Source organism: Numenius arquata, chromosome 22 (genome assembly GCF_964106895.1).
Source record: "Numenius arquata chromosome 22, bNumArq3.hap1.1, whole genome shotgun sequence".
Taxonomy (NCBI): Eukaryota; Metazoa; Chordata; class Aves; order Charadriiformes; family Scolopacidae; genus Numenius; species Numenius arquata.
The window spans coordinates 3,045,283-3,071,881 of record NC_133597.1 but is presented as its reverse complement, the minus strand read 5'-3'; the positions used below and the strand labels follow the sequence as shown (position 1 = coordinate 3,071,881).

The 26,599-nt window shown below is 46.3% G+C and overlaps 1 protein-coding gene across 1 annotated transcript; it reads left to right on the top strand.

The window, feature by feature from the left end:
* Positions 1-429: 429 nt before the first annotated feature.
* TRIM29 (tripartite motif containing 29) lies at positions 430-23,935 on the top strand. The gene is made up of 9 exons (XM_074162449.1): positions 430-1,284; positions 8,950-9,045; positions 10,284-10,517; positions 10,842-11,040; positions 14,862-14,945; positions 18,362-18,427; positions 19,677-19,778; positions 20,911-20,987; positions 23,873-23,935. The coding sequence occupies exons 1-9, from the start codon at positions 430-432 to the stop codon at positions 23,933-23,935; spliced, it is 1,776 nt and encodes a 591-aa protein (XP_074018550.1).
* The last annotated feature ends 2,664 nt before the right edge of the window (positions 23,936-26,599 follow it).

Sequence of the window (26,599 nt, the reverse complement as noted above, 5' to 3'; positions counted from 1 at the left end):
GCAACAACGAGCAAAATTATTTTTGAAACAAGCGGTCGAACTGGTTGCTACATCTTAATGAAAATGATTTTTAAAAAAAAAAACCCAACACTTTTCTATGTATATAAACAGCCCTTCCTCCCAAACCTGGTTAGACAAGAATGTTCCTGGGTGTGGACTGTCTTGTATAATTAACTGCACAGCTGTAGCTTCTGATCCCTCCTAACGTCTGTTTCTTTCTTTCTCCCTGCGTCTACCTAGCATAATCCAGGCGTTCTCCTCCTCCTCGCAGGAGCTCCAGGTGCGTCACTTGGGCAGAAACTTTCCTGCATTCCACCGTCATTCCTTGCTGAGACAACGACCAGGCAGGCGTACCTGCTTTCTAGAGGGCTGAGAGACAGGAACTGGAGGAGAGACTGAGCAGTGAAGCCAATTCGCCCTGTTTAGATGATGGAAACGGGGAGCGCAGCAAGGACAAATGGTACCACTGGGAAGCCAGAGGATGTGAAGAGTCCATCTGCCCCCAAAAAAGAAGAAGAAGTGAAGAAGACCGCAAACCCTGGTGGAGGAGAGAAGGAACCTATGAAGGGCACTGGCAGCCCTTTGGAGACAGGACAAATCAAGAGCTCCCTCTTCTCTGGGAGTGACTGGAAGAGGCCCATCATCCAGTTTGTGGAGTCATCCGATGAGAAGAGGTCGACCTACTTCAGCATGGATTCGGCAGATTCAAAGAAGATGCAATATGCCAGTGGACAGATAGGAGACATGAGGAGACCAGCCCTCTCCTTTGCAGAGAAAGGCGATCTCAGGAAGTCCCTCTTCTCCTTGGATTCCAAAAAGAGCTTCCTGCCTAGTGAAGGGGAAGGGAGGAAGTCATTGTTCTCTGGGGGGCAGATGGGGGACCTGAAGAAAACTTCCCTCCCTTTGGTGGAGACGGGGGACTTGAGAAGATCCACCTTCAACAAGCCTGACAGAGCAGCTGGGTCACGGCCTAGGGTGAAGCTCGAGGATGTTCTGTGTGATTCCTGCATCGATAACAAGCAAAAGGCCGTGAAGTCCTGCTTGGTGTGCCAGGCTTCCTTCTGTGAGCTGCACCTCAAGCCCCACCTGGAGGGAGCAGCTTTCCGGGACCACCAGCTCCTGGACCCCATCAGGGACTTTGAAGCAAGAAAATGCCCTGTGCATGGGAAGACCATGGAGCTGTTCTGTCAGACAGACCAGATGTGCATCTGCTACCTCTGCATGTTCCAGGAGCACAAGAACCACAGCACAGTGACGGTGGAGATCGAGAAAGCGGGAAAAGAGGTAATGCTCTTTTTATTGCACATTCCCAATTTTTCCAATGGTCCTCAATAATTACACCCCAGTTTTTGCTCTCCAGCCTACAGTCTCTCCTAAAATCATGTCTGCGATGTAATTCTGGGATGCAGGGGTCGTGGATGGGAAGCATTTAGTGGAGAACTGATGTTGCCTGGGTTCTGCTGCGATAGGATTGTCATTCTCCGAATGGCTGGTTACAGCAGCACAGCGCTGGTGTTGGGTAGCAGAATGGGTTGGGGAGGGTGAGGGGTGGAGAACTCGGTTTCCACCACTGACTTTCAGCAGAAGCTGAATCAAAGCCCTACGTTTTAAGTTTTCAAAAAACTGCCTCGAGTTTTGACAGTGTTTGTATAGTGTTATCCACAGCCAGAAAGGTGGGGCACTGCTCAAGCTCAGGACCTCCAGAGTACAGGTAGTGAGATCAGTGGCTGCCCAAATTACTAGTGGCTGCTAGGTTACTATTGAAAATTGCCATCTCAGCTACTTGGAGTGAGATTATGGCTTTTTGTTTTTCTTTTCTGTTACGGATATAATAGTGTCAAGCCCCACCTATGCGAAGAATCTTTTGAAGCTTCGATGAAGAAAAAAATGCTGCTGCAAACACAAAACATTATCATTTCCCCTGAAGTGTTACTACAATAGGTTCAGAGGATGGACATCTAAGGAGATGAGGGTGGTATGAGAAACAGTGCTCACTCTAATGAAAAGTCTTCCACCTTTGTTTGGTTAAAGCCTTATGCTGTTTGCTTTCTGGGTGGATGTATGATTATTCCACTAGCTCTAGTTAAGATCAGGGTCTCACCATATTTGGTCCTGCACATCCCCATAGTAAGAGCATGTTCTGGCCTAGAGACCTTCTGATCTAAGCAGACAGGACAGGAGAGATTACAGAAAGGAGACCCATGAAACAGTAATGCAAAACAACTTGCCTAGAGTCACAGAGACGGTCTGTGGCAGAAACTGGAAGGGCACTAAGATCTGCTAAATCCCAGTCTTGAGCACAGCCCAAGCCAGCTCTCTGATGTGGTGAACAGACAAATACAAGTACTCTCTGTTGGAAAATTCTGAGTTACCCTTAACTTGGAAGAGCAGTTTAACTCTTTCTAATGTGCTGAAAGAACATCTTATCTAGAGCTTCTCTCTGTCTTCCTGTGCAAATGTCTGGTCTTTTCTTGCAATGTCATCTCCAACTTGCAGCCTTGCTGAAACCAAACAAGGTTTCTCCCATGTCTTAGACAGTCTTTCTTAAAGAAATTCCTGCAGGGCTCCCCAGCCTGCTGTTTGTTTCATAATTACTTGTTCTTATGTTTTTGATGTCAGCTCTGAACATAGCACATGCCTAACTCTTATAAAGCTGTGTCTAGTGTCTGCCAGGTTGTCCAATCCCTCTTAGACATTTCTACTGAAAAGAGGTTAACAGTTGCTCCCTGAGGAACCAAAGCCGCCTTCCTGTGGCTGGATGGACCTAGAACACCTTGCTTTTAGAGGAAACCATAGCTGAGCAGAGAAGACTTTACCTAAGATTTAAATTGTGTTGGATTTCTTTTTTAGAGTCCTTGTGCCACTCTTGTTAGCTCCATGCTTTAGTTCCTGTACCGTCCCCTGCACCGTTTCTGCTGCTGCTAAGCCTAAAGGATTTAGGGCTTTATCAATATGAATCATACACATGTGCAAATTTCTCCTGACAATGAGTTTTGATCGTGTTGTAACTTGAGCGAGTATTCACTCAGACAAAAACAATTAACAGGAGAGCTGTTGCTTACAAATGTTTATTCCTAGTCCTCATTTATTAACCATTGGTGGAGCCTTAGCAAGAACCACAAAGAGGAACGAACATTTCCAAGTCCCTTGTGTGCACCACCTATTCAAGTCTTGCACATCAGCCGAGCTGGAATATGACCACAAATTGGAAGAGTGGCAAAGTGTAGCTGGTGCTGCTGGCTTTTGTGGAAAGAATAAGCAAAAAACCCACATCAGGTCAACCCCATCCCTGCCCCGTTTTCACAGCTTGGCCTCCAAGCAGCTCCAGGGTAGCTTTACTGCCTCTAAATTTGCTAACTGTGCCACTGGACTGGTGACCAGAATACAGCTGTATCCAGATAGACCTTTTCCCACAGTGTTGGTTGTAAAGGAACAACTGGTTTATCTGCAAGGATTTCGAGTCCTTGGCTATACTGTGACTCCAAAACTGGAGAGGATTCCAGCAGAACTGGGCAGGGGGAATTCTGTGCTGTGATGTGCTTTGGCCTGACTGTCAGTCTGGGTGCTCAGCAATAGAGAGGCACAAACCTGTCACGTAGCAAGGTGTAATATTCTTGCTTTAAGTACATCTATTCCTTTCGTATTGCAGAATTAATGCAGGCTACAGTCTCTTTCATTAGTTTATCTTGTTTATCTTTGCTATAGCCCTGTAGGGAAGAGAGGTGCTGTACTTCAGTGTTGGGAAAGCAAGGGAGAGCTTAAGATCCTCTGTAGAATTAGGTAACTGCTTGCTCCACAAAGCAGACACAGACAGAACAGCTTAAGAGAAGAATGCAAACAAGCCGGTATACAGACACCAACTGGTTAGAGCATTTAAGCAAGCCGTGGAAAGCCTGAGACCTCTCTTGTCTGTGGAAGAGAGGGAGAAGACGGCAGTGTCTTCCACTTTTCAGGAGCCTGGGGTGAGAATCAGTCATCCCCTTTTCCTGGTGTGCTGCTGAGCAGACAAGAGAGAAAGGCACCGGGGGTGCGACGGAGACAACTTGGAAGGGAAAACAGGAGACATTTTTTCTGAGTTTCCACCCAGTGGTATTTGCGTATTTTACCCAGCAAGCCTTTAATGCCTTCCCCAGATCCACTTTGCATTAGTTTCCTGCTACAGATTTAAAGGAAAAGTAACACCCCCACCAGAACCAGTACAAGAAACAACCAAGAAAAAGTCTGCAAGGCTGGGTAATAGCCACACACAGCTGAAAAGTGAGAATTGTCAATAGCCCCTTGTACACTCAAATAAAGCCCTCTGGCCAGCTTGATTTATCAGCAGAACTAGAGCCCCCCTTTCAGACAGCATCCTTCATTTTGAAAGGGGATCCTTCATTCAAAACCTGTTTTACAGGCCTGTTCTCAAAATGAGACAACTTCACATATGCCTGCCAGTCACAGAGCTGTAAATAACCCGGCGTTACTACCCAGCGCCAGCCTTAGTGCTCAGCATGTCAGGTCAGTTCTAGTGAAAAGCACTTTGATTTTTTTTTTTCTTTAATTCTTTACCTTTAAAGAAAAGTTCACATTGTACAGCAGGTTTAAAGAAGCAGCAGAGAACTGCTGTGCAGAAACAGAAGCTGGGTGTTCCTCGCTTCAACAAAGCGACTTTAAAAAAGGGGAGACTTCACAGAGTCTGAACTGGGCTTTGAAGTCAACCGTCCACAGAGATGGATCCAGAGGGATTTCCATCTGAGCCCTCCTCTGTGTTGCTTTCACCATCTGAATAGCGTGCAAACAAGAGTGTACCAACGTGCCAGTGGAAGGATTTTTGGCCTGTCCCACTGATGGAAGGCTAGGGCACGACGTGGCTGTCAGACCTTATCTACACCAGTTGTGGTTGTTCTGCGGACGCTGCTTAAAATAGATGCTCTTTCTCCAAAGAGATGGTGCAGTTACAGGACGTTCTTCCCAAGCTGGGAGGCTGGGGAAGCTGTGCTGCACGTTGTGATTTAGAGCAGATTCGCCTGTTTGCGTGCATTCCGCATTAAAGCCTCTACGGTAAGGGTTCCCAGAACCCAGGGAAAAGCCACTAGTTTTTAAGGAATTCTCTTCAAACCGAGAGGCTTTTCCGGCCTCTGCTCATGCAGTGACCAGCGGTATTTTTGCAGGATGCTGGCCGAGTCCCCAGAGACTGTAGCCCGCTGACACCCACACCTCTGCTTGACAAAAGCTTAGACAGAAAAAGGTAATGGCAAAATCAGCAGAAATAATGTCTCAAAACAATTTTGTGATTTCTCAGCCATGTCATTTCCAATACAGGCCCTGTATTGGGGCAACAAGTTTAAACACTTCTTCTCTAGCTTCATTATTGCGTTTGGTTGCTGCTGTCAGGTAATTAGCATAGCTTTCCCAGGCTGGTGACACAGGGGTGTTCCCTGATTCAGGGACTGGGTTCCCAGAGCATTAAGACATGACGATGCTTGTATTGCTGCCTTGCAAAAATGAGTTGCATCATGATGCAAGACTCATAATCTCACATCTCTAGGTCCTTTACAGCAGAAGGGCTGGGTTCAGTTGTGGATGTTTAGGTGTAACGCTCTGAACTTTCACTTCAGCCTCTTGACTGTCCTAATTAACTTAGACTCTAATAGGGGATCCTCTCCGAGCTCAAAATTTCTCAGTGCCAACATTTCTCAACTTACTATAGCCAACCCGAATGGTCTAAACCTGTATTTCCTAGATCTTCTTCCCTGTTACTGCTATTCCTGCACTGTAGGGACTCCCCCCACAATGGATGGAGCTGCTATATTGTCTTTGGCTTGGACTTTCTGAACCCCAGGTCTCACCCAATGGGTTTGTTCTGGGTGTCTGATCACGTAAGGGGATCAGGGATTGCTGACCCTGGAAAATCTGAGAAATATGAAGAAAGCTAGAAGAGAAGTTTCTTCATAGGGAATGAAGCTGAGAAGTTGACTGTCCCTAGCACCGGTAACCACCCTATTGTAAATGTAACACTGGATATACAGGGAAAGCTAAAGCAGCTTCTAGCCAGTCCTGGACTAAGCAGGGCCTTAAACACAGCATGAAGTCACCTTTGCTGACCCCCTTATGTTGTGGTCCATCTCCAGATCACCCTTAGTGAATCCACCTCCTTGTGCCTATGTCACTAGTTCTTGTACTATTCCACAGTCTCCCTGGACCTCTTCTTAACATTTTTTTCTATGGTAAGACTAGTTTTAGTGTTTGTACTATCACGCAATGAAACAGCTCCCTTCACCTCCCTTGCCCTTGCTGGTGTCTGTAGTAATGTTTCCTTTTGCCCTCAGTATGGGCGTCTTAACCCAAGCCCAACCTGGATGACTGTGGTATTTGCATTCCAGCTATTGGAACTATCTCTGTAATTTCCATTTGCAAATCATAATTCTCACTCCAAATTGTAGTGTGGGTCTGCTCTTAAATAGTTGTTACATCCCATCCCAGAGGCACCCAAACTACCTTTCTGGGTGAAGGGATATTATAACTGCAACAAGCTGTTAAGAGTTAGCTATCACTTTTGAGCAAGTATTAGTTTCCAAAATTCCTTTGAGACTCATCTTAGTTAAGAAATACTACAAATGTATAATATTGTTATCATTACCTTTGAGCCATCACCTGAAATTTTTTCCTGTTACTTTTCTTTTCAACTCCCTGGTGTTTGGGAGTGTTTACGTGGCTGTGAAAGGTCTTCTCTCCTCAAAAAAAATCCCTCCAGTCCTCCTCTGTATGATTTCACTTACATTCTTGTGATAAGTACCTCCTGATATTTAGGGATGAGGAGGGAAACAAGACCTCCCATTGCTCAGGAGATGTGCTTTTTACTTTACTAACAATTAATACCATCTGGATGGAGCTCTGTGGCTCAAGGAAACAACTTGCATTATAGTGTAATTTCTCACATTGGTTACTGCACTGCAGTGAATATTTGGATCTAAAATGCTTTTATCTCATTGCATTTCCCTGCTGTGCAAAGATGTGCCCACCTTTGTGTCCTGATGCACAGGACATCTCACAGTGCACATGAGAATACAAAAAAGCATGCATTCTTCCGAGTCACTGTCTTGAAAATGTGAAAGCTATAGGATCAAGCTTATCCTACAGAGTGAATTTTCTCATCTTGATACCCTTATGGTTCCCTGATGATCCTGTACCACAAATCCTTGTCTGTTCTGAACCCCTGTAGAATATGAGCTACATCATGAGCTTCAGCTTATGATGGCATTCAGTTGGCTGTTGAAGGCTGTCAGGATGTATGGAAAATATTTAGAGGGCCAGTGCTCCTGTAACCCTCAACACACAAGGACAATTACAATGGCAATGTGATGATGCAGCTCTTCTGGCATTGAGACACCTTCAAGTACATTTGCCTTTTTTGTCCCCCGCTTTCTTCTGTTTTATAAGGCAATAAAACAACAATCAAATAATTTTCCCTATATAAATAGAGATTTTCTAAATTAGAACAGCTAGAGTCAATGGCTCTCAGATGCAGCTGTGCTGGATTCAAGCTCAAGAGGATGTTCAGACACTACGGTGACTGGCACCAAGACAAGAGCCCTGTTGGGCTGATTTCCTTGGTCTGAGCTGGTTGACAGCTTGTTGCCTGCTCTTCATTGTGTGATGCTGTTTTCTACTCCTTGAATGAAGAAATTGAAATTTTTGGCACTTCCACCCTGAGGGCAACTATGATCACAAGAGAAGACCCAGGTTTTCATGTTGTATTATGTTCTTGGATGGGTGGCAAAGCAGTGGGAACTACACCTTGCATTAGACCTCACTGTGTTAGTTGCTGTGGGAGTGGATTTATCCATCCTTCATCTCCCTTGCCTCTATTGGCCTAAACGTAGGTGCTTTTGGGCAATACAACCATTTGCCAAAGGATCCCACGTGAACAGCGGGTTTTCAGAACTCCTCTAATGCGACATAGCTCACTTGAGGAATACAGGTAATTTCTGCCAACTGCATGGTTCCTGAGCAGCGCTGGGGAAAGAGTCCCACAGCCAGATTGCCTGCAGTTATAGTTGTGCTGTGACCAACCTGTACACACATGAAACACAGAAAGACCTTGAAACGCGTAAACAAAGGCTTTGTCATGATCCGCTGGGCAGGGAGGTGGTGAATGTGAACGACCGAGGGAAGGGTTGCCCAGAGTTAACGGCGCAAGGCATTGCTAAACGCGCTGGTCTGCTCCCGAGACACGGCGTGCACACCAGCCGGCGTGTCACACCAGCGCAGGGCTGCCCGGCTCTCCACCGGCTCCAGGTTTATGGGCTGCCTTGCATGCCATTGTCCGGTCTGAGCTTCTCTGGGAAGCCAGTGCAAAACGAAATGCAAATGAATCCCAGTGAAGTTGCTGATCTAAGCCAAGCATGGTTGACTACACCTTCTCCCTCCTCCTTTTGTGTTTTTTTATTTTTTTTCCAAGCATTCCCCAGCTTCATCATAACATGAAAGCTCTCAATTCAGAGCAAATTAATCCACAATCCTGTCTAAACAGAATTCCTGCCGGAGGCATCGTCCTCTTGTTGCAACACTCGTCAAACGTCATTCCGTAATTACATGAAAACTGTTATTGCTGCAGAGGCACACCCTGGGATGGGCCCTTCACTGCATACACAGCTGAATTTTGAAACAGGCCTCTTCCCCCTCCAGCTAATGACTGTAATGTGATTAAAAGCGGCACCATGACAGTAGCCTGGTAGGTGGGTGCTTCGGCTGCAGTCTTTGCTGAGGGAGCTGAATCTCTTGACCCAGCCAGAAGCTCTGGGATCTTGTCCAGTGTCAGCACATGATCTCCATTTCAAGCAGTGCCAGGAACCTGCACCTCCCAGCTATTATTGTCCAGGGCCAAACGCCTCAGTGGAAGCACAGCGCCTCTTTGAAGTAGGCCACCCTCAGCCCCAGCTCATGAGACTCCTTCTCTTCTCACAGGCCGAGCTCTCGCTGCAGAAAGAGCAACTGCAGCTGAAGATCATTGAGGTAGAAGATGAAATGGATAAGTGGCAGAAGGAGAGGGACCGTATCAAGGTGCGTATGGGACAGTCTTTTAAGTGCACTTCTCTGTTTCTCCTGTACTCGTCACTGTCCACTCTTTCACGTCCCTCTCCTCCTTTCCTCAGTTTCTCTGACGTATCCAGCTCTTACTCACCCCATTCCTTAACCCAGGCTCTATCTCATCACTCTCCAAACCTCACTCATGCCAAATCTTGGAAACAACAACTCCTACTGAAGTCACCTTGCGACATACTGCCGGAAATCAAGAAGAGGTAGCGCAGCCTTATTACAAAATGATCCGAGGCACCTCCCTGCTTTGGGTCCCTTATAGTTCTTCAATCACCAGTAGCCAGGGCTGATTCGGAAACAAAGGTGTGCTGCTTTTTTTCCCTACTAGACCACACACAAAAATAAACTCCAGAAGGGCTCTGGATTACCCAAACAGAGATAAGGCAACAGGAACAGATGCAGTTACACCAACAAACATCTTGCTTATAATGGAACAGCTTATTTCCATACTGATACAGGGCTCCTTTATAATTCTTTCACCACGCTAAGGGTTAGAATAGAGTAATGGCGTTATTTTTTTTTCCATTTATACCCTAACTGAATAGACCAGTGAAAACACTATTTGGAGACACCCCAGAAAATTTGCATAGCATTAATAGGCAAAGTCATTCTTCTCCCTTTTATGTGGTACACACACATTGGCTTGCCAGTTCTGCTTTTTGTCTGCTTTATTATTATTATGATTACTATTATTACTGTTATTATTATTATTATTGGAAATCTGACCTAGAAATTTTAACTCTGAATATAGGTACATCCACAGTCCTCCTGTTTCAGAGAGACCTAGGGGTCAGGTTTATAAAAAGTGTTTCATCCTTTGAAATGGTGGGAATTTGGTCGTCAAATTCTTGAGGAGGCAGAACCATGGTTTACAAGGTTAATCAGTGTTTTTAAATATCACCTAAGAGTGCAGCTCATGAATTGAAATAAAAGATATGCTCTTATAATCAGGAAGACAGCATGCCCTGTAGAATACACACACACAATTATCACAAGACCAAGTATTACTCCTCCTGGCACAACTTTTCTGGCGCTAAGACTTACATACCTAGAGTCTCCATGGTCACAGTCTAAATGGTGAGAATGGTTGGATACATCCCCCTCTGTATCCCTCTACCAGCAAGTGACTCCCAGAGAAGTTTAATATTTTATTTCTCCGCTTTTTTCCTGCTGCCTCCTCTCTCTGCCCCTTCCCTCCGCAGAACTACACCACCAACGAGAAAGCCACAGTGGACCAGCATTTCAAAGAGCTGATCCGTGACCTGGAGAGGCAGAGGGATGAAGTGAAGGCTGCCCTGGACCAGAGGGAAAAGATTGCATCAGAGAACGTGAAAGAAATTGTGGACGAGCTGGAAGAGAGGGCAAAGCTTCTGCGGGAGGACAAGGAGAACAGGGAGCAGATCCACCAGATCAGTGACTCCGTGCTCTTCCTGCAGGTAACTGAGATATCACATTCCTTTCATTTTTCTCCCATGAAGACAGGATTTGTCCCAAAGACTTGTGCAATGCACAAGTATGGCAGGAATCGATCCTTATGTGTGAAGCTGTCTCTGCTCTGGTAGGTGAAGAATGAACTTAGGCCCATTTTTTTGGTAGATGGCTACAGCTCACAGCCAGAACATTTGTCTTCCCCCCCCATCTTCACTGTTCTCCTTTGCACTTCATACTATCTGGAGCATAACATTTGCCAGTTCCCTAGGATCTATCCCCCATCTCTTATGTTCCTCAGTAACCTCTCCTTCCTTCTTTGTTTTTGGCAGGAGTTTGGGGCTTTGATGCGGAATTATGTCCCCCCTCCATCTCTTCCAACATACAGCGTGCTGCTTGAAGGGGAGAGCATGAGCCCATCCATGGGACTCCTCAGAGATGACCTCCTAAATGTCTGCATGAGGCATGTGGAGAAGATCTGCAAGGCCGACCTTGGCCGCAACTTCATAGAGAGGAACCACATAGAGAATGGTAGAGTATCTAAGATCTGCCCCTTCCCTCCCTCCCTCGGGAAAATCTAGCTCAGAGGAGGTGAAGTGTGGTGAGGGTGCTCTCACAGAGGAGAAAGTAAGCAAGGACCTAAGGAAAGTGGGAGAAACACTACCTGTAGCTGGAATTCATTGTGGAATATCAGAGTTGTCCTACCAGACCTATGTGGGGATGGAGCCAGCTGAACAGACAGGGATTTAAGGTATCTCATGTGTAGGGGACCCAGGGGTCCCCTACAAACTAACCTTGTTTCCCTGAGTGCTGTTTCATGTTATGACTTCGCAGTGTTTAATAGGTTCAGCCACGTCCCATGTGGGACTTGAGAGCAACATTTCTCTTGGGGGTCGAGAACAGTGACTCTTCCCTCCCACACGAGGCCAGCAGGGACACTCTGCCTTGTGCCAGGCTCCAACAAGCCCCACATATACTAAGGCAACTCAGCGGCTCAATAGGTAAATTGAGAAGGCAGTGGCAAAAATGTGAATGTAGCACATTACCCCAGTAAGGCATCTTTGAAATCCTGTCATTAGCCTATTTGTACAGCTCAGTTAGCACATTTGCTGTGCCCGTATGACATACCATTTTACAACAGCCCATTTCAGCCGCTGCTTGCCTGGCTGGAACATGAAATACCCTGCAAGCACCTGTCATTTAAAATCTAGTAACAGATTTTCCAAGTAAAAAGGTCTCCATTTTGGTGTTCAGGTAAAGCTATGACTTGAACCGGTATAACTCTCTCTGATCTTATTTCTCTGCATGTTCCACTAGGGACAGGCTTGTTTCCCGCCTGCCCTGAGCCAAGGTGTTCAAGGAAAACGTAGTGCCAAATGGTCCCCACGCTTCAGTGATGTTTAAGGATCTTTCTTATGTGAATAGAGGTATCACGGTCAATACCACAGCACTGCAATGAATCTTCTAAGTCTCAGAGCCCACTTACTTTCTCTGTCTCCCAATTAGTTCTGCAGAAAGGACTTATCTTGCATCAAGCTCACACGTAAGATTAGGAGGACAGGGCACTAGAATGGGACTCCACAACTGATGTTCACTTCCCAGGTCTCCCACAAATGGCCTTTATAACCTCAGGCAAGTTACTTAATCCCATGAAATGACCTCTTGCACAAAGAATAATAAGGATCAGAATTAATTGTTATCTTACCAGGCTGCTATAAGGATATAATCTATTAATAATTGTGGAACCCCAGATACCAGAACAATAAAGGTCAAGAAGCTGGATAGGTAACATGAGGATAAATTGCATCCTGCTGTCCAGGAGGACGTGTAATTTGAAAAGACACAGGAATAATCTGAAGTCCAGTTCATACAACACAAGCAGCTGAGGAACTCTGCAGCAAATCTGCAAGATTACTGTTACTTCATTCAAATTCACAGAACTCACTAGACATTCTTCCCATATTAATAGACCACCTTTTTTTTCCTGGGCAACAGCCATGCAAATCACTCCAACTTCCTTCCAGAAAAGGCAGATCCACATTACAAGATTATATGATAAAGGAGCAGGAAAAGAAACAACCGAAAAAAAACCCAAACCCAAACCAAAACCCCAGAAAGAATACAGCCTGCTGAAAAGATGCATAGAAGCCAGAACAACACGGGTTCAGTTATTGGTCAACATGTAGTTCAGAGCCTGGGTTTTGTGAATCAGCCCGTCTGGCATTCACAATCTAGAGCAATAAGAATGAAGGTGACATAGGACGAGAAAACATTTAGATCTGTAATAAGAATCACTAGTATTCATCAAGTGACAGCCTGCTGCCTTCCTACATTATGGAAAGAAAGAGTAAGTCCCTGGCTCCAAGGAGCCTGCACTGCAAACAGTTCATTAATGTTTATCTAGCACCATCACTCCCCAATGGACATGAATTAGATGGACTTCTAGTACAGATAACCAACCTTTCAGAAAAGTCAAGAATCACATTCAAAGTGCTCACCACGCATAGCGAAAGCCAGATTTTTACACTCTCCCTACTCTTCAAGTAGTACCAGAAATGAACATTACTTGTCTTCCAACATTTAACACTGGTCAGATTCTCAACACTCCATGTGCTGAGGTTTGCTGAGAATTTTGGGTATAACTTAGTACAAGTAGATGACAGGCAGTTCAGATCCAAAAATCACTTTTGTAGGTTTTTTTTTTCTTCTTTGTTCACCTGGAGATTTGCAGAATTTCCAAGCTCTGATGGCATAATGCCAAAGGGTTTTTGATGCCTGTCTACTCACAGCACTTCCAAAAACTAGAGGAGTAGCATAAAAGCACTTTGCATTCAAGTTACTTCAGAAGTTACCTTCCATCTGCTGAACTGTTTTTTGCCAGTCCTGAAGCAAATACATTTTACTCGGCCATTTGCACAATCCAACAAGAGTATGCATGTGTTCAGTTCTAGTAGCTCTGGACAAAGACTGACTACTTCTTGGTGACTTGATCACTTTTAATTAGGGTCCCGCTCCATGTTACTGATGCCAGAAGTCCTCAATGGTACTTGAAATCCGTGGGATTCAAGTGTCAAAACATTTCTGAGCAGGGCAACAATTAACTACTACCAGAAACCTGGGCACTTTCAGAAACTTTACCAGGGATTTAATGGACACAGCTTGGAGTCTGCCTAATGAGAAGAACAGTGGTACCCACTCAGTTGGGAAATGTTATTTAAGGTGAGTCTCAGAAACTTCAGAGCTCTCCATTTTTCAAACCACTGTTACACTTGAAAGAGGACAGCACTCTGCATCGAGTGACTGCAAGGAAATAACTCCACAATTACTTAATGGCTTTAATTAACTCAGACTCCCCCTGAGTCATTGCAACAAATTCATTTGCAACTGGCTTGATCTTCTAGTGTAAAAAAACTTCCCAGGAAGAAATATTATATTAATGGAATGAAACCTGCTTAATAGCAGACTCCAAAGGGAATCCACTTTCTTTTAGTTGTCATAACAGGTACCTACTTAGTAGTGTGACAAGGAGACAAATAATCAGAGAGCATCCAGGGAGTTTAAATAACACAGAAATAAATTGGAGAAATAGCACAAAAGTTTGTTCAGTGTCTTAAGAATCAAAAAATGGAACTATTTAAACACGGGAACCAAATTTACCCCCTTGCAGAGAACAATAGGTTTACATAACACTTGAGGCCTTAAAAGAAAGTATTTTCATGAGCAACTGTACCGATAGAGCATCAACTGCTAGCTTTCATCCACTTTGCATGAAGCCTGAACCAAACACCCTTGTCCAAGAGCCCAAGAGCTGTTTGCAACTGAGGTTTAGCATCTTTCTTTAAAAATTGAACAAACCAACCCACTGAGCCCTCCCAACAGTGACTTTCTTGAGCTTTGTAATGCTTGCAGTCAAGATCTGCTGGTTGAGAGCCAGCTCTGTGCACAGGTTAAACACACAAAAGAAGCCAAACCCAAACCACCGCTTTTGAAGTGGGATATATTTTTAGCCACACGGCAGTATTTTGGTAGGAAAATGCCTCAACCCTCAAGTTTCCCTATGGATTTTCAGGAGATAGTGTATCTAGTGAATGGCCGAATGCTTCAGCTGTGCTACGCCTCTGAGGGAGCTTTCTCTTTTATCCCAGGCTGAACGTCTGGGCAGCTCCCTCCCAGCCAGAGAGTCCTGCAGATGAATTACAAAAACAGAGGAACTTGTTTTCAAAGGGCAGAACCATCTCTCCTGCAGCACCTGAGGAAGCAATTCCAGTCTGTTACCCCCTTGGCCCTCCTCCCGTCCCTCTCAAGGCCACTCAACTGCCTCCTCCAGCTCATGCCCTGCTCTGCTTTTCCAGGTGACCATCGGTATATGATGAACAACTACGAGTGGAACCAGCCCGACAACTTGAAGAGATTTTCCATGTTCCTGTCTCCCAAAGGTACGGCACCCTGACGGTGGTCTGGTTTCCTCCAAACACAGCATAGGAAAGGAACTTCATTAACGATTTGTCCCAAGATTTGCTTTCCCTGGTATTTCCTGCCATCCCCTAGACAAGATTGGTCCCTCTGCATTTCTTTATGCCAGGTTTTCTCTCCAGCTTGCAGAGCTTTGAGAAGTTTTTTCATATCAAACAAGGCAGCAAAGGTTCTCAACCCCACGGAGGAGAGCTGGAGCAACTGAACCCTAGTTTGTGAATATAGGGGAGTTTTAACATGTGTTACTAGTCAGTGTTATCCTCCACCAGAAGCTCATTCCACTGTGCTCTCTGTGAAAGCTACATTAGGCTTGCTCTGCATTAGGATTTTACTTTCACCAGAAAACATACTTTTTCCCTGCAGGGAAAGGATAAACTGAGGATAGTGTCCTAAAAACGCAGGAGTCTGGAGTTCCTTTTTGAGCTCTGACACTGACAACATGAACTCTGCAGGATGAGTCTTTGGAGTGAATGACTGTTTTCAACACATCCAGTTGTAAAAATGTCGGTTGTCTATTTCTAAGTTAGTGCCAGGGCCTCCAGAGTCGTCTATTTCTAAATTAGTGTCAGGACCTCCCGAGCGAGAAGCAGAGAGGGCTAAAAGCCTAGGCAAGGCAACGCCTGCAGAAACAAAAGCCCAGAAAGGGTAGCAGAAAATAAGTAACCAAATTTCCTCTGGTCCCTGGAGAGCAAGGCCCTGCCTGCGTTCGCCAGGTGTTTACAGCTGCTGTCGTGCAAAGCCAGATGGCGGGCAGGGCGAAGGGATGTGCCAGCAATTAGCAGTGGCACTACCCCTGAAGGTGCATTCCAAGCGCGATGTTGCCTGCGCCGCCGTCCTTCGGGTTTCACGGGGATAGCCCAGACCCCAACACTGAGCCCTTTGTCTGGATTTCCACTTTGCCCTTTTCCGCTGTTACCAGCCCACGCCTGGCAGCCCTGCCTGGCCCCGCGGGGGTGAGGATGCCCTTTACCAGGGGCAGAGGCGACATTCCCAGTTCAGCGCCCGCAAGACTGTAATGGGACTGTTCCCTTCAGGCCCCCAAGTGAGGGGGCAGCCTCTTCAGCAGAGGCTGCGGAGGGGCATTTTGCCAGTGGCGGGTTGGTTTTGCAGGGAGCCTGTCTCCAAACACCACCCGGGCGGTTATAGCTGCTGCTCTGCCCCAGCTGCTGCGGGGCTTCACAAGCCCTGTGCCGTCAGGGAAACACATGTTCTGCTAAGAGGAGCTGCCAGGGCTGGGGAGAGACCACAGTCTCAGCTCTGCACCCAAAACTGTGTTCAGCCTGAAGGGATGGTTGACAGTTAGTTCTAAAATTACATGGGCTGAACCCATCTCTACATAAAACTTCGGGTTCAGGTGGAAATGGCCCAACACGCGTTTGAAGAGCGCAGTGGGGTGTGATGAGGGGAACACAGCAGACAATGCCATTCTGCCGTCACCACTGCCAAGTTTGTCTGGGTCAGGGCTGAAACCTGACGTGGCAAAAGGAAGGGAAAAGCCATCTGCGGCAGTGCCATAGCGTGGGGTAGCCTGGCCGCTCACTGCTCGGGACTTCCCTCTGCTTCTCTCTGGAGGATCAGAGAGCTGAGACCTGGGAGCAGGGGCTCCCTGGTTTCCGGCTGGGATCTACCACCCCAACCGCCTGAAAGATGTACCAAGAGACAGGAGGGATCAACAGCGACTGCTAGATACCGGATTTCTTATTTAGTGCTGTTTGTTGATACAGAGCAGTGTGAGGGTTTGTACAGTGGCTTGCAGTTTGGTGGCCTGCTGCTTCCTGCAAGGGACTTTTGAATATACAAATACTGGGGGAGTGTTTGTTCTGCCTACACATCTATCTCTTCCTGAGAGCACAAGACACCTTGCCTTCCAAAGCTACTCATTCTGTATTTTCTACCAATGAAGTTCCTTTGTGCAAAAAACCTAAGCACATGATTGCACACAGCGTCTCTGCTGAAATGGGGATTGAGCAGCACTGGATTCTCCACCAGGGTGAGGGCTCAAGCGTGATCCCTTGTGGGAACACTCTGATAGCCAGCTGCTGAAACCACATTGACGGGGACTTTGGGAACAGAATGAATCAGTAGGCAAAACAGGAGACATGACCCACTTAGCTTGCATGCTGGCTAGCAAAGGATTATCCGATGAATAATGCAATATACCCACAATCATTTAACTCTCTAGAGCTTTCTGTGCTCCATTAACGTGTCATGTGAAGTCCAGTGCTGTCTCCAATTCCATCTTTTCTAAGGAATTCCGTAAAATGAGAGGGAAAAAAAAAGAGGACCACCCTTTGCATTGCATAATATGCACAGAATCCTTGAATATCTCGTGATAGTTTTGTAACACACCCCTTTTCTCACTAGGTTGGATCACTGCAAGTTCTGCCTCATGCCACAGCGGCAAGTCTGTTTGCTGCATTGAGGAATGCTACCCAAGCAGTGCTCTGCGCTGATTGCAGTGACCTATACTAAGAAACTGCTTGGATTTGAGCTGAACCTATAGGTTTTTAAGCCCTGCTTGAATTCAAGGAGCCTTCCACTGCTCTTGTCATTAAAGACAGTATCACAGAGCATCTGCCTTCAGGGATGACATAATGAGGCAGAAAGGAGACAGACAAGGTTTCAAATGCTGCCTAAAAGATAGAGGAACAGTCTCTTCAACTGCTCGACACTCCTTTCTGTCCTCTTCTACTGAGCTTTCTTCTCCTGGCAAACAGTTTGGCCAAAGCCAGGAGGAGATTGGAGAGATCATCTTGTGCCTTTGGAAGTCTTTGAATGGAGAGTAGAAGGGACTCGGGCACACAGAGAGGAAGAGGTAACTGCTTAAATAGAAACACTGCTTAAATTGAAAAGCAGTCCACAGGATGGCAGCATAACAGCTCAAAGCATTCATCCCTCTCCCTCTTACAGGAGTCCAGTGTCTCCCAAAAGGGGTACAGCAGCACTAGTCTGCATCACAGCATGATGTCCTAGCAAAACCCTGGAGCACACGCCTGTCGCACTGGCTAAGACAATGTGTGCTTGAGCAAGGAATGTTCCTCTACTTGTGTCTCTTGAGCTCTAAATCCAAGCCTCTGCCTGCAGGTCTCTTTGCAGAATAGTTGTGTTGCATAGACAAACCTGAGTTGGCAATTTAATGCAGCTAGAGACAGCTCTGTGGCAGTGAGAGTGCTTTGTTGTCTAAATGAGAAGTCTATTCACCATTCCCTAGAACCCAGAGAAAAAAAGACCAAGCTCTCCTCTACTCCCTGGACTCAGATTTCTGGTTTGAGGCTGCTTCCAAATTGGTGGGGACTGTTTCATAGAGCAATGCCAGGCACAGGCCTTTGAGCCAGCTCATCAGGAGCCGACTGCTGAACTGGATGCTCTTGTTTTACAGCCAGTTTCAACCCACGATCATGGGAATTTTCCTCCTTCCAAGCGACTGAGGAAACACTTGGTACGGGTAATTCCGACTTCAGTTTGAAAGGATCTAACCCCCCGTGCCACAGCTTTCTAGCTGGCTAACCAACCTTTTCTGCTTCCCCTCTCAGCTGTCCTGTCACCTCTCAGTCACTGTCTCACAGAACCGTCTCTTAGGCTGGGTTATCAGCCTGTCTGTGTACACCCAAATTCAGAGTCTCACTGCTCTAGGTCCTATGTATATAGGAGGGAAAGGTGTTCCTGGACCTCAATGTTCAGATAGTGAAAGAAGATGATGGAAAGCATAGGGACCAATTTGTAAAGATCCTGAGATACCTAACAAACTGCCGTCAATGGGAGTGCCAACATCATCTAAGATAACCTATGGAGGTTGTGGCAGAACAAGAAGCAGATTCCAAATACCCTCAGCCAGTCTCAGAGGCACAAAGCTGCTCTTCTCCATCGCACGAACACCTTTTACTTAGCTCCTAAGTTCTCAAAGACAGAGCCTGCCCAATGCTCACTATCTGTGTCCAGCGTCCAGCACAACGGGGTGGGGGTGCTTTGAGCTAGTGTACCGAGAACCAGCAGCAGCGAGTCATGCCTTTTCTTCCCAGATCCCCCCCTTCCTCTTCCTCGCCTGTATTTTCTTACTCTGCTTGGTTCATGCTCAGAGGGTCCTGCCTGTGCTTTCATCCAGAGGCAGCCTACAAGCATCCTCGGCCACTCTACCTGGGGGGAGCTCTCGTGACTCACAGCCACACCTGAGTCGTTCCTGCTTTTCATGCCACGGGCAGGGCTGTCTCCCTCTCATCATCTCTGCTCTCAGATTCATTCTGGCAGCCAGGGCCTGACCCCAAGGAGGCCAGGAGGGGAAGCCTTGCTTTAATTTCAATGGGCTTTGAATAAAGCCTCAACTGCTTGGAGGCAAGGGAAGCTTTGGCAGGTATATAGGTTTGCCTCATTACTCCAGTCTCTGGAGATGCAGTTTACCTGCGAGGAAGCTGCTGCTCTTCAGACACACCTGCACTCTGGGTGTCTCCAGAGAGGGGCTCTTCCCTGCCTGCCTGCAGCATTGGGATCTCTTCACACTCACACACTGTGTACACCGGGACCCCACAACTGCTCTCATCTGCCTTTTCTTACTAAGAGAGAAAAGGGACAAAGCTATTCGTTCCCATTTTCCCCCAAGCTGGTTGAAGGTAGTTTTACAGGGTGTGTTTTGCAATGCTTAGGCTTCCCCACTGCAGCACGCAACACCATGGAATAACGCAACCTCTTCTATCTTCCAGTAGGCAATGGTACTAAGCTGCCTTTTCAGTTCTCCTCGGTGGGACAGAATCCGCCCGGTGACTTCAGCAAACAGTCTGATGGGAGCCTCTTCACTAAGACCGGTACTAGGCATTTAGTTTTTTTCCCCCTTCCTTGTGCTCTTTTTTTTGAGGTGGTAAGATGTTTAATCCTGTTCTTGCTCCCCCAGAGAAGGTCTGGAGCAGTCCTACACCTGGCCCGTATCTCCTGCCCTGACTGTCAGTCTCCTTGATACACGCACATGTTTACATGGGCAACTCACTCTCCTGAACCAGGGCAACAGGAGTTTATTACAGAGTGTTGAAAAGTATTAAGAAGTTATAGCTAGTGAATGGTTGAAGGGGTTTTAAATTTCGTTTGTAATGAGTAGAGATGAGAATCTTAGATTATTTTAGAGGCATAGGGACCAGGGAGAGAAAGGTACTAGGAAAATTATGTTCATGGCCAGTTAGCCTCCTAGCTTCATCAGTGTTTTAAAACAGCTATCATCCTGAGAGACTAATAGCCACTGAGAAACAACCTTTAAAAAAAAATAATACAGTAGCTGTCTGTCCTCCTTCATCCGAATCAAAATCCCCCATTCACCATCTCATAATCCTCTTTTCACTACCCAGTAGTTCAAGGGCGCCAGAGGTGGAATCCAAGAGCATCAGAACCTGCCAAGCAGAGTCAGGTCTGATTAATTTGCGAATGGGAGATGGCGGGGAAAGGCCATTGCCTGGTAGCACTGAAACTGGTTGTGATTCAGGAGGGCTGGTATTATTTCTGAATCAGAATGGAGCTGGTATGGTAGAAGGGGGTTAGGACTTATCATGCTGCCAGAGGTACTGTCATTAATTTCTGACATGAAACCCAGGCCTGGGCTCTTTGCACTAATTAAATAGCCTATAGTGTTCTTTGCAAGAGTCAGAATGCTTAGTTCGGGACTTGCCCTAAATTTAATTGGACTGATTGCATTCCACGTCTCTGCATTCCTCAGACATTTTAATTAGACAGACCTTCTTTACTCCCTTTTCCTAACTGATTGGGTGGTGGAATAGGCATCTGTCTGATGGCTGTTGTGTCCCACCCCAGAAATGGCTGCATTTCAACGTTAAGCAATGCGATACTAATTATGTGGCACTTCCAGTCCTGCTACTCATCTTGACGCTCGCAAGGGGAGACGGGGATGGTGGCAGGAACTGATCTATAACAGGCTGTTTTATGTTGTCACAGCTTATCCTTCAATAGTGAGACACCAGTCTGCAAAGGTGACGCCGCAGACATGGAAATCCTCTAAGCAGTCTGTATTGGTAAGAAATATACCCTTGGTGTGAAAGCATGTGCACAGCTTCAGCAAGAGAACTATCTGTTCTAGGGATACCTGAGACTTGAGAGACTAGGGCTTGGGTCCTTTGGAGATGGGAAAGTAAAAGCTTCACGTCAACAGCTTCTATTAATTTTATTCTGTGATTGACTGCATCCACAGAGGGACGTAGATTAACCCCCCCCCACACACACCCCGCCTCTACAGCTCTGGGTTGTAGGAATAATCAATACTTCAAAACATTTTGAAAAGATTTTGCCCTGGTCTGAAACGTGATCCAGGCTTCTAGAAGCTATAGAAATACTATAGCACACATGAATCTGTCTGAAGTACTTCTCCTCTCTACAGGGATATCATACACTCTTAGTAGTCTGTGACATCTAGAAAGCACAGATTGTGTAAATGACACCAAAGGCAACCATATAAAAATATCTCGCTAATTACACCCTACAGTGGGCAGATGCAATATCAAAGATGAGGGGTCAGACTATGATCATAAATCGCTAGAACATCTGCAAGTGACTTGTTTCACTCTGTTAGTGCAAAACAGATAACAGTACATTATAAGGGGGAGAGGAGAGCGATACTTTAGGTCTTGCAATCTTAAATATTCGAGGTTAACAAACAGTTAATGCATAATCACAGAAACACTAAGTTCATCTATTTTTCTTGACATCCATTCACATTGTGCTGCATTAAGATCTTGCATGATCTGAATTAAGACCGTCACGTTTTTGCCCCCATCCCCGCAGATGAGATCTATATTTTGAATTCTGATTATACATTTGTGAAAGATCATTTACTGTTTCCTGGAAATAAGACTTGTAAGAAGGAAAGGATCAAGAAGCGAGAGCATTCCCGCACTGAAGGAAGAAAACCAAGGAATTACACAACAGTTAGAAAGTGGCTGCCTAAGGATTGCAGCTGTATCTCTCTGCTAAGGAAATGAACGCCAGTGAAAGGGATGTTCCTTGGCAGACTGTATCACCTTCAGAAAATCCAGCCTTGAGCCTCTGAACGTGCTGCAGTGAAACACATCTCCTAGGAACAGCAAAGTTTTGCAATAACTTTTGTCTTGCTTTTGATCACTGCCTTTCTAAGAGACCATCTACTCCATCATGTGTGTGCTCGGATGGAGACTCTTCCCAGTGGTTTTAGATACCAACCTATCCTCCCAAATGGTGGTGTTATACTGGGGAATTCTGGTGAGGAAAGTGAAGTCTGTTAGCACTGGTGGATGTGAGTATGGTCTTCTTAGCACTAAGCACCCCGCTGCATGGCAGTCATCGTGCTGTGCTCCATGGGCACAACCCATGCTCTCCATAATCCACACAGAGAAAGCCTGAGTAACTTCTCCCATGTGAAGTCACCCACCTTTTTCTGTCTCCCTTTCTCTCCCATGCATACCCTTGTAGCCGCTATTTTATTTTTATAGCTTATATTCACCAGATAGCCCTGAACCTAACAACTGAGTTGATAAATACAAGCACTAAAAAGTCCCAAAATAGAAATACATGCTCTGGACTGCAGTAGCTCTGCAGGAGCTTTTATGGTCTATTGGGCCAATAATCTAGCTTTTAAAATAGTCTTAAATATGTATTTAAGTAATACACATTCTAAAAGCTCTGTAAATATGAATTTTCACAAAGGACTATACTGTTTAAGGAGGAATGTCTTTTTAACCCACAGGGAGTTCTTTAAGATGAAGCCCCCTTCTTCCATCTCTTAATTATATTGGAAATTAAAGCCATAAAATGAAAAGAATTTCAACAAAAGGGAACATTGAGCAGGAGGTATTGGGAGTTGGCGCTGAGCAGCAAGATGGGCTGGGTTTGCTCTGCCCGTGCTTCCAGCCTCCCGCCGTGCCCGATATTAACAAGTGCGCTGCAAAAAAGCGTGCCAGCGTGTTGCTGTGAGGTCTCTCCCACCTTCTGCAAGTGAGATCCAGGCAGTGGATCAAACCTAAGACAGAGCAGACATTACAAAACCACAGTTGTTCCCGTAGGTCTTGGTCAATGCGTTGTTGGTGTAAGCATATTCTCACCCAGGCTAAAGATTTTGCCTCGAGCAGCGCAACCAGCTATCACAATCAATAAATTGGCTTTTGTGTTTTGCAATCGTTCCAAGACAAGGCTAGGCTGCACGGGCAACTTTGCCACGTGTTGCTTATTTGTAATGGCGCTGCTAAGAACTAAATTCCAGGGGTAGAGAAGATGAGAAGAGATACAATTAGGGACTACAATAAACAGAGACAGGAAAATGGCAATTCCTTTAGGCTCTGCCCCTGTCTCTCCACTTACGCTTCTGTTTACACAAACATTTAGTACTGGGCCCTGCAATGTGTGGAGGCGCAAATAAACAATACACCATTGTGTGAGAATTTCCATGCACAGGAGTTTTGGCTTGCCAGCCAGAGAACACAGATAAATACCATGCGATTTAGTTGATCACTCTCGTAACTGTGCATGGCTTTAAACGTGAAAACTCCCATGAGTTCTCAGGTTAGTGAGCAATTAATAGACACTGACAGAAGCATAAAAATAAAGGTGACATTCCTTTTCTCCCAGAAACCTCTCATCTAACCATGAGTCATAGTCTGAGATTTTAGATGATGCACAGACTCATTTGGCTCAGGAATGAAGTCCATGCAAAGCATGTGTGTAAATCAAAAACCAACCCCATTTGCATTTGATCACTCCAGCACCTCCAGTAGTGAAATGAGGCGGTGTTGCTCTGCGAGAGGAAAGACTGAAGGTGTTAAAATAGGAGTACGTTAGGATATGTATGGTTGGGCTACCTAGGAGGGTGAAGTATAGGCGGTCAGAAAAAGAAGGTAGGTCAAACTCACATGCCCCAAATTCTCCATTGCAGTCACATTACCGCCCCTTTTACGTCAACAAAGGCAATGGAGCCACTTCCAACGAGGCACCTTGATTCCTGAAGATTTAGGGAAGAGCTGGCAGCACTTGGAGTGAAGACTCAGCTGCGGATTTTCATGGATGTACCTGCTACTGTATTAACCTTACTGCTCTAATCTCTGCCAGGGAGAGGGAAGGTGCAGAAGGGAATAGCCTTTACTAGAGCAAACGAGGACTTTTTCCCAAATCACCTAATCACCTTGAAAGCTCCACAGGCCTTAACAACGTAACCCCATCCTCTGCTGTCACCTCCTTATTCCCTCTTTGTCAATGCCCTTCCTTTTGCCTCTGCAGAGCGAGCTGCTCTGCTTCTCCTGGGAAGCACGCGTGCTTGGGTAGCACACCCCCCCTCTGCTATACCAGTTGCCCCCTTGTCCTGAGTGTGTTTATACGACCATAGCTATTAAGTCCTGGTGAAAGGTCCCAAGCTGGGGGGGCCCAAAAGTCTTCCTGGAACGGAGAGGCCCCAGCCACTGGGAGCAGTGACAGGCTGAAGCTCTTCCCACGCTTCTCTACCCAGTCACCCGGACCCTGCCTTGGACGGGGACACACAGCTCTCATTGGGATCAGGTCCAGTGCTGCCACCTCCCTGAGATCCCCTGCAGACTCCCACAGCCCATGCTGGTGGCAGCACGCTTCCTCAGGGCCCTTCATCAGCTCAGCTCTGCTCCTGCTGGCTTCCAGAAAGCAAGCCAAGGGGACCCATGCAGAGCTGCTACAGCCCAAGGCCAGCTACTGGTGGAGGGCAGAGAGGCTTTCCATCCCATTAAAGTACCCCTCCAGCCACCTTTACAAATTAAGAAATAAAAAGAAAATCCATCCTACTAATATAAGATTGATTAGATGCCATAGGTATAGGGTGCTTGTTTGTTTTGTAGTCTATTTTTAAATCCCCTAAACGAAAATTGATTTATATATTGTGGTTCAGGTGTTTTTTTTCTGCAATGGGAATTAGTATCAGAGCTTTTTGCTTGGGAAAATATTTTTTATTTTTCCCCCGGATAGACGAATTGTGTCAGCACCCAGCTTGCAAACCAGCCAGGGCTGGTTAACCTTTCCATGATCTCACCAAGATTATTTTCCTTCCCCTTGGATAAAGCCGAGAGGTGAGGTCCATGCTATGCAAAAACCTCCCCAGGCCAGTCAATGGGAACAGATGGCCCATTGCAGGATCAGAGCCCTTGAACAGTGATAAAGCAGCTGCAGAACAGAGAATTGAGGCCTGACAGCTACTTTTCATGGTTTGCTCTGTTCAAGCGTTTTTTTGGAATGGCTTCCCCCCACTTTTCCTACCCCCAAATGCTTGCAACGCCTTGCTGGGAGACGTCACGCCTATTGCTCCCTGAAAATTACTTTCTTGCTAATCCCTGTGCAAAGATACTCACTGCTTTTTTCATCTGACACCTCAGACAAACTTTCTGAGGCCGAAAGTTGGTTGCTCCAGAATACTTGAAATGGCACTTATTTTATAATTTTATTTTTTTTTTTTCCTTAATGACCAGAGGAGAAAGAGATAGCATGGTAGGGAAGGATGTGAAGAAAAGGAAACTGGGATAGAGTTGCTAGGAAATGCACTGAGGGGTTTGAGTATGTGTGTGAAAGGATAAAATAAGCTGCCCCCCCTCCCAAATATCACTGTTTGTTTTGCCCCCAAGCAGGCGTCCAGTAATCACTTGGGTCCCTTATGTTCCAGTAAAAGTTTCCACCACCTCCTTTCTATTCTCCAAAGTGTGGGCATGATCATGATATCCCCCCCCCCTCCAAAACTCAGATATTAAAATTCCCCCCATCTTTCCTGCCCTAAAGAAGGCTGGTTTCAGCCAGGATCTGCCCAGCCCCTTGCCCAGCACACAACTGACTGGCCAAGGAGGCGAGTGTCCCCTTCCTCCCACTGCCCCCTCCCCTGCCCCACCTCGGCAGCCCCTGCAGCCCCCAGCCTGTTTGCTCCCCTTCCTCTCCTCGCTGCAAGGGCCTCCCTCAGACCTCGCACACACCACTTCCCGCTCCGGCGACAGGAACGGAGCTGCTCCCCAGTGCTCATTAACCTGGGAGGAGGCCAGGCATCACCCCCTTCCAGCCCCCACAGCCCTCAGCCCCACCGGAGGAGCGTGGGATGGGGCACAGCTCCGGCCCCCACTCTACCTCCCAGTCCCGGGGAACTAGCGGTGCGGCTTCCAGGTGTATTCTGCATGAACTGTTTTTATCGTGTTTGTCTTGATCAGCAAAGCAAGAGGAATTCCACCTCCTCAGACAGGACACGACTGCGCTGATGTAAATGAGGCCCTTCACGTGTGCAACACATACTGCAGAAATAAAGGAGAAAGCTCCATGTCTGACCAAAAAAAACCTGGGGACGAGGTCTCTCTCTCTCTTTGTTGTTTGTATGCTTGTAAGAGTCTCAGTGAGGTTAAGTCCCTTCAAAATATTCTTTATATGAGCAAGGGGTTTGGAGAACCCATTTTCCCAGCTCCTAGAGGCTTTCTTTTCACTGTTTTCTGGATATTTTGAGTCAGAGTCACGTCAGCTCAGAGAAAATTCCCACATTCTTGAAGGTCAAAGCCAGATGGATGGATGCACTACTAGTATAATACCCTGAGACTCCCCTGCAGATATGCCCAGCTAGGTCAGTTCCCAAACAGCAGCTCCACGCAACTCCTGCCCTGCCAGGGCATTTCTAGGA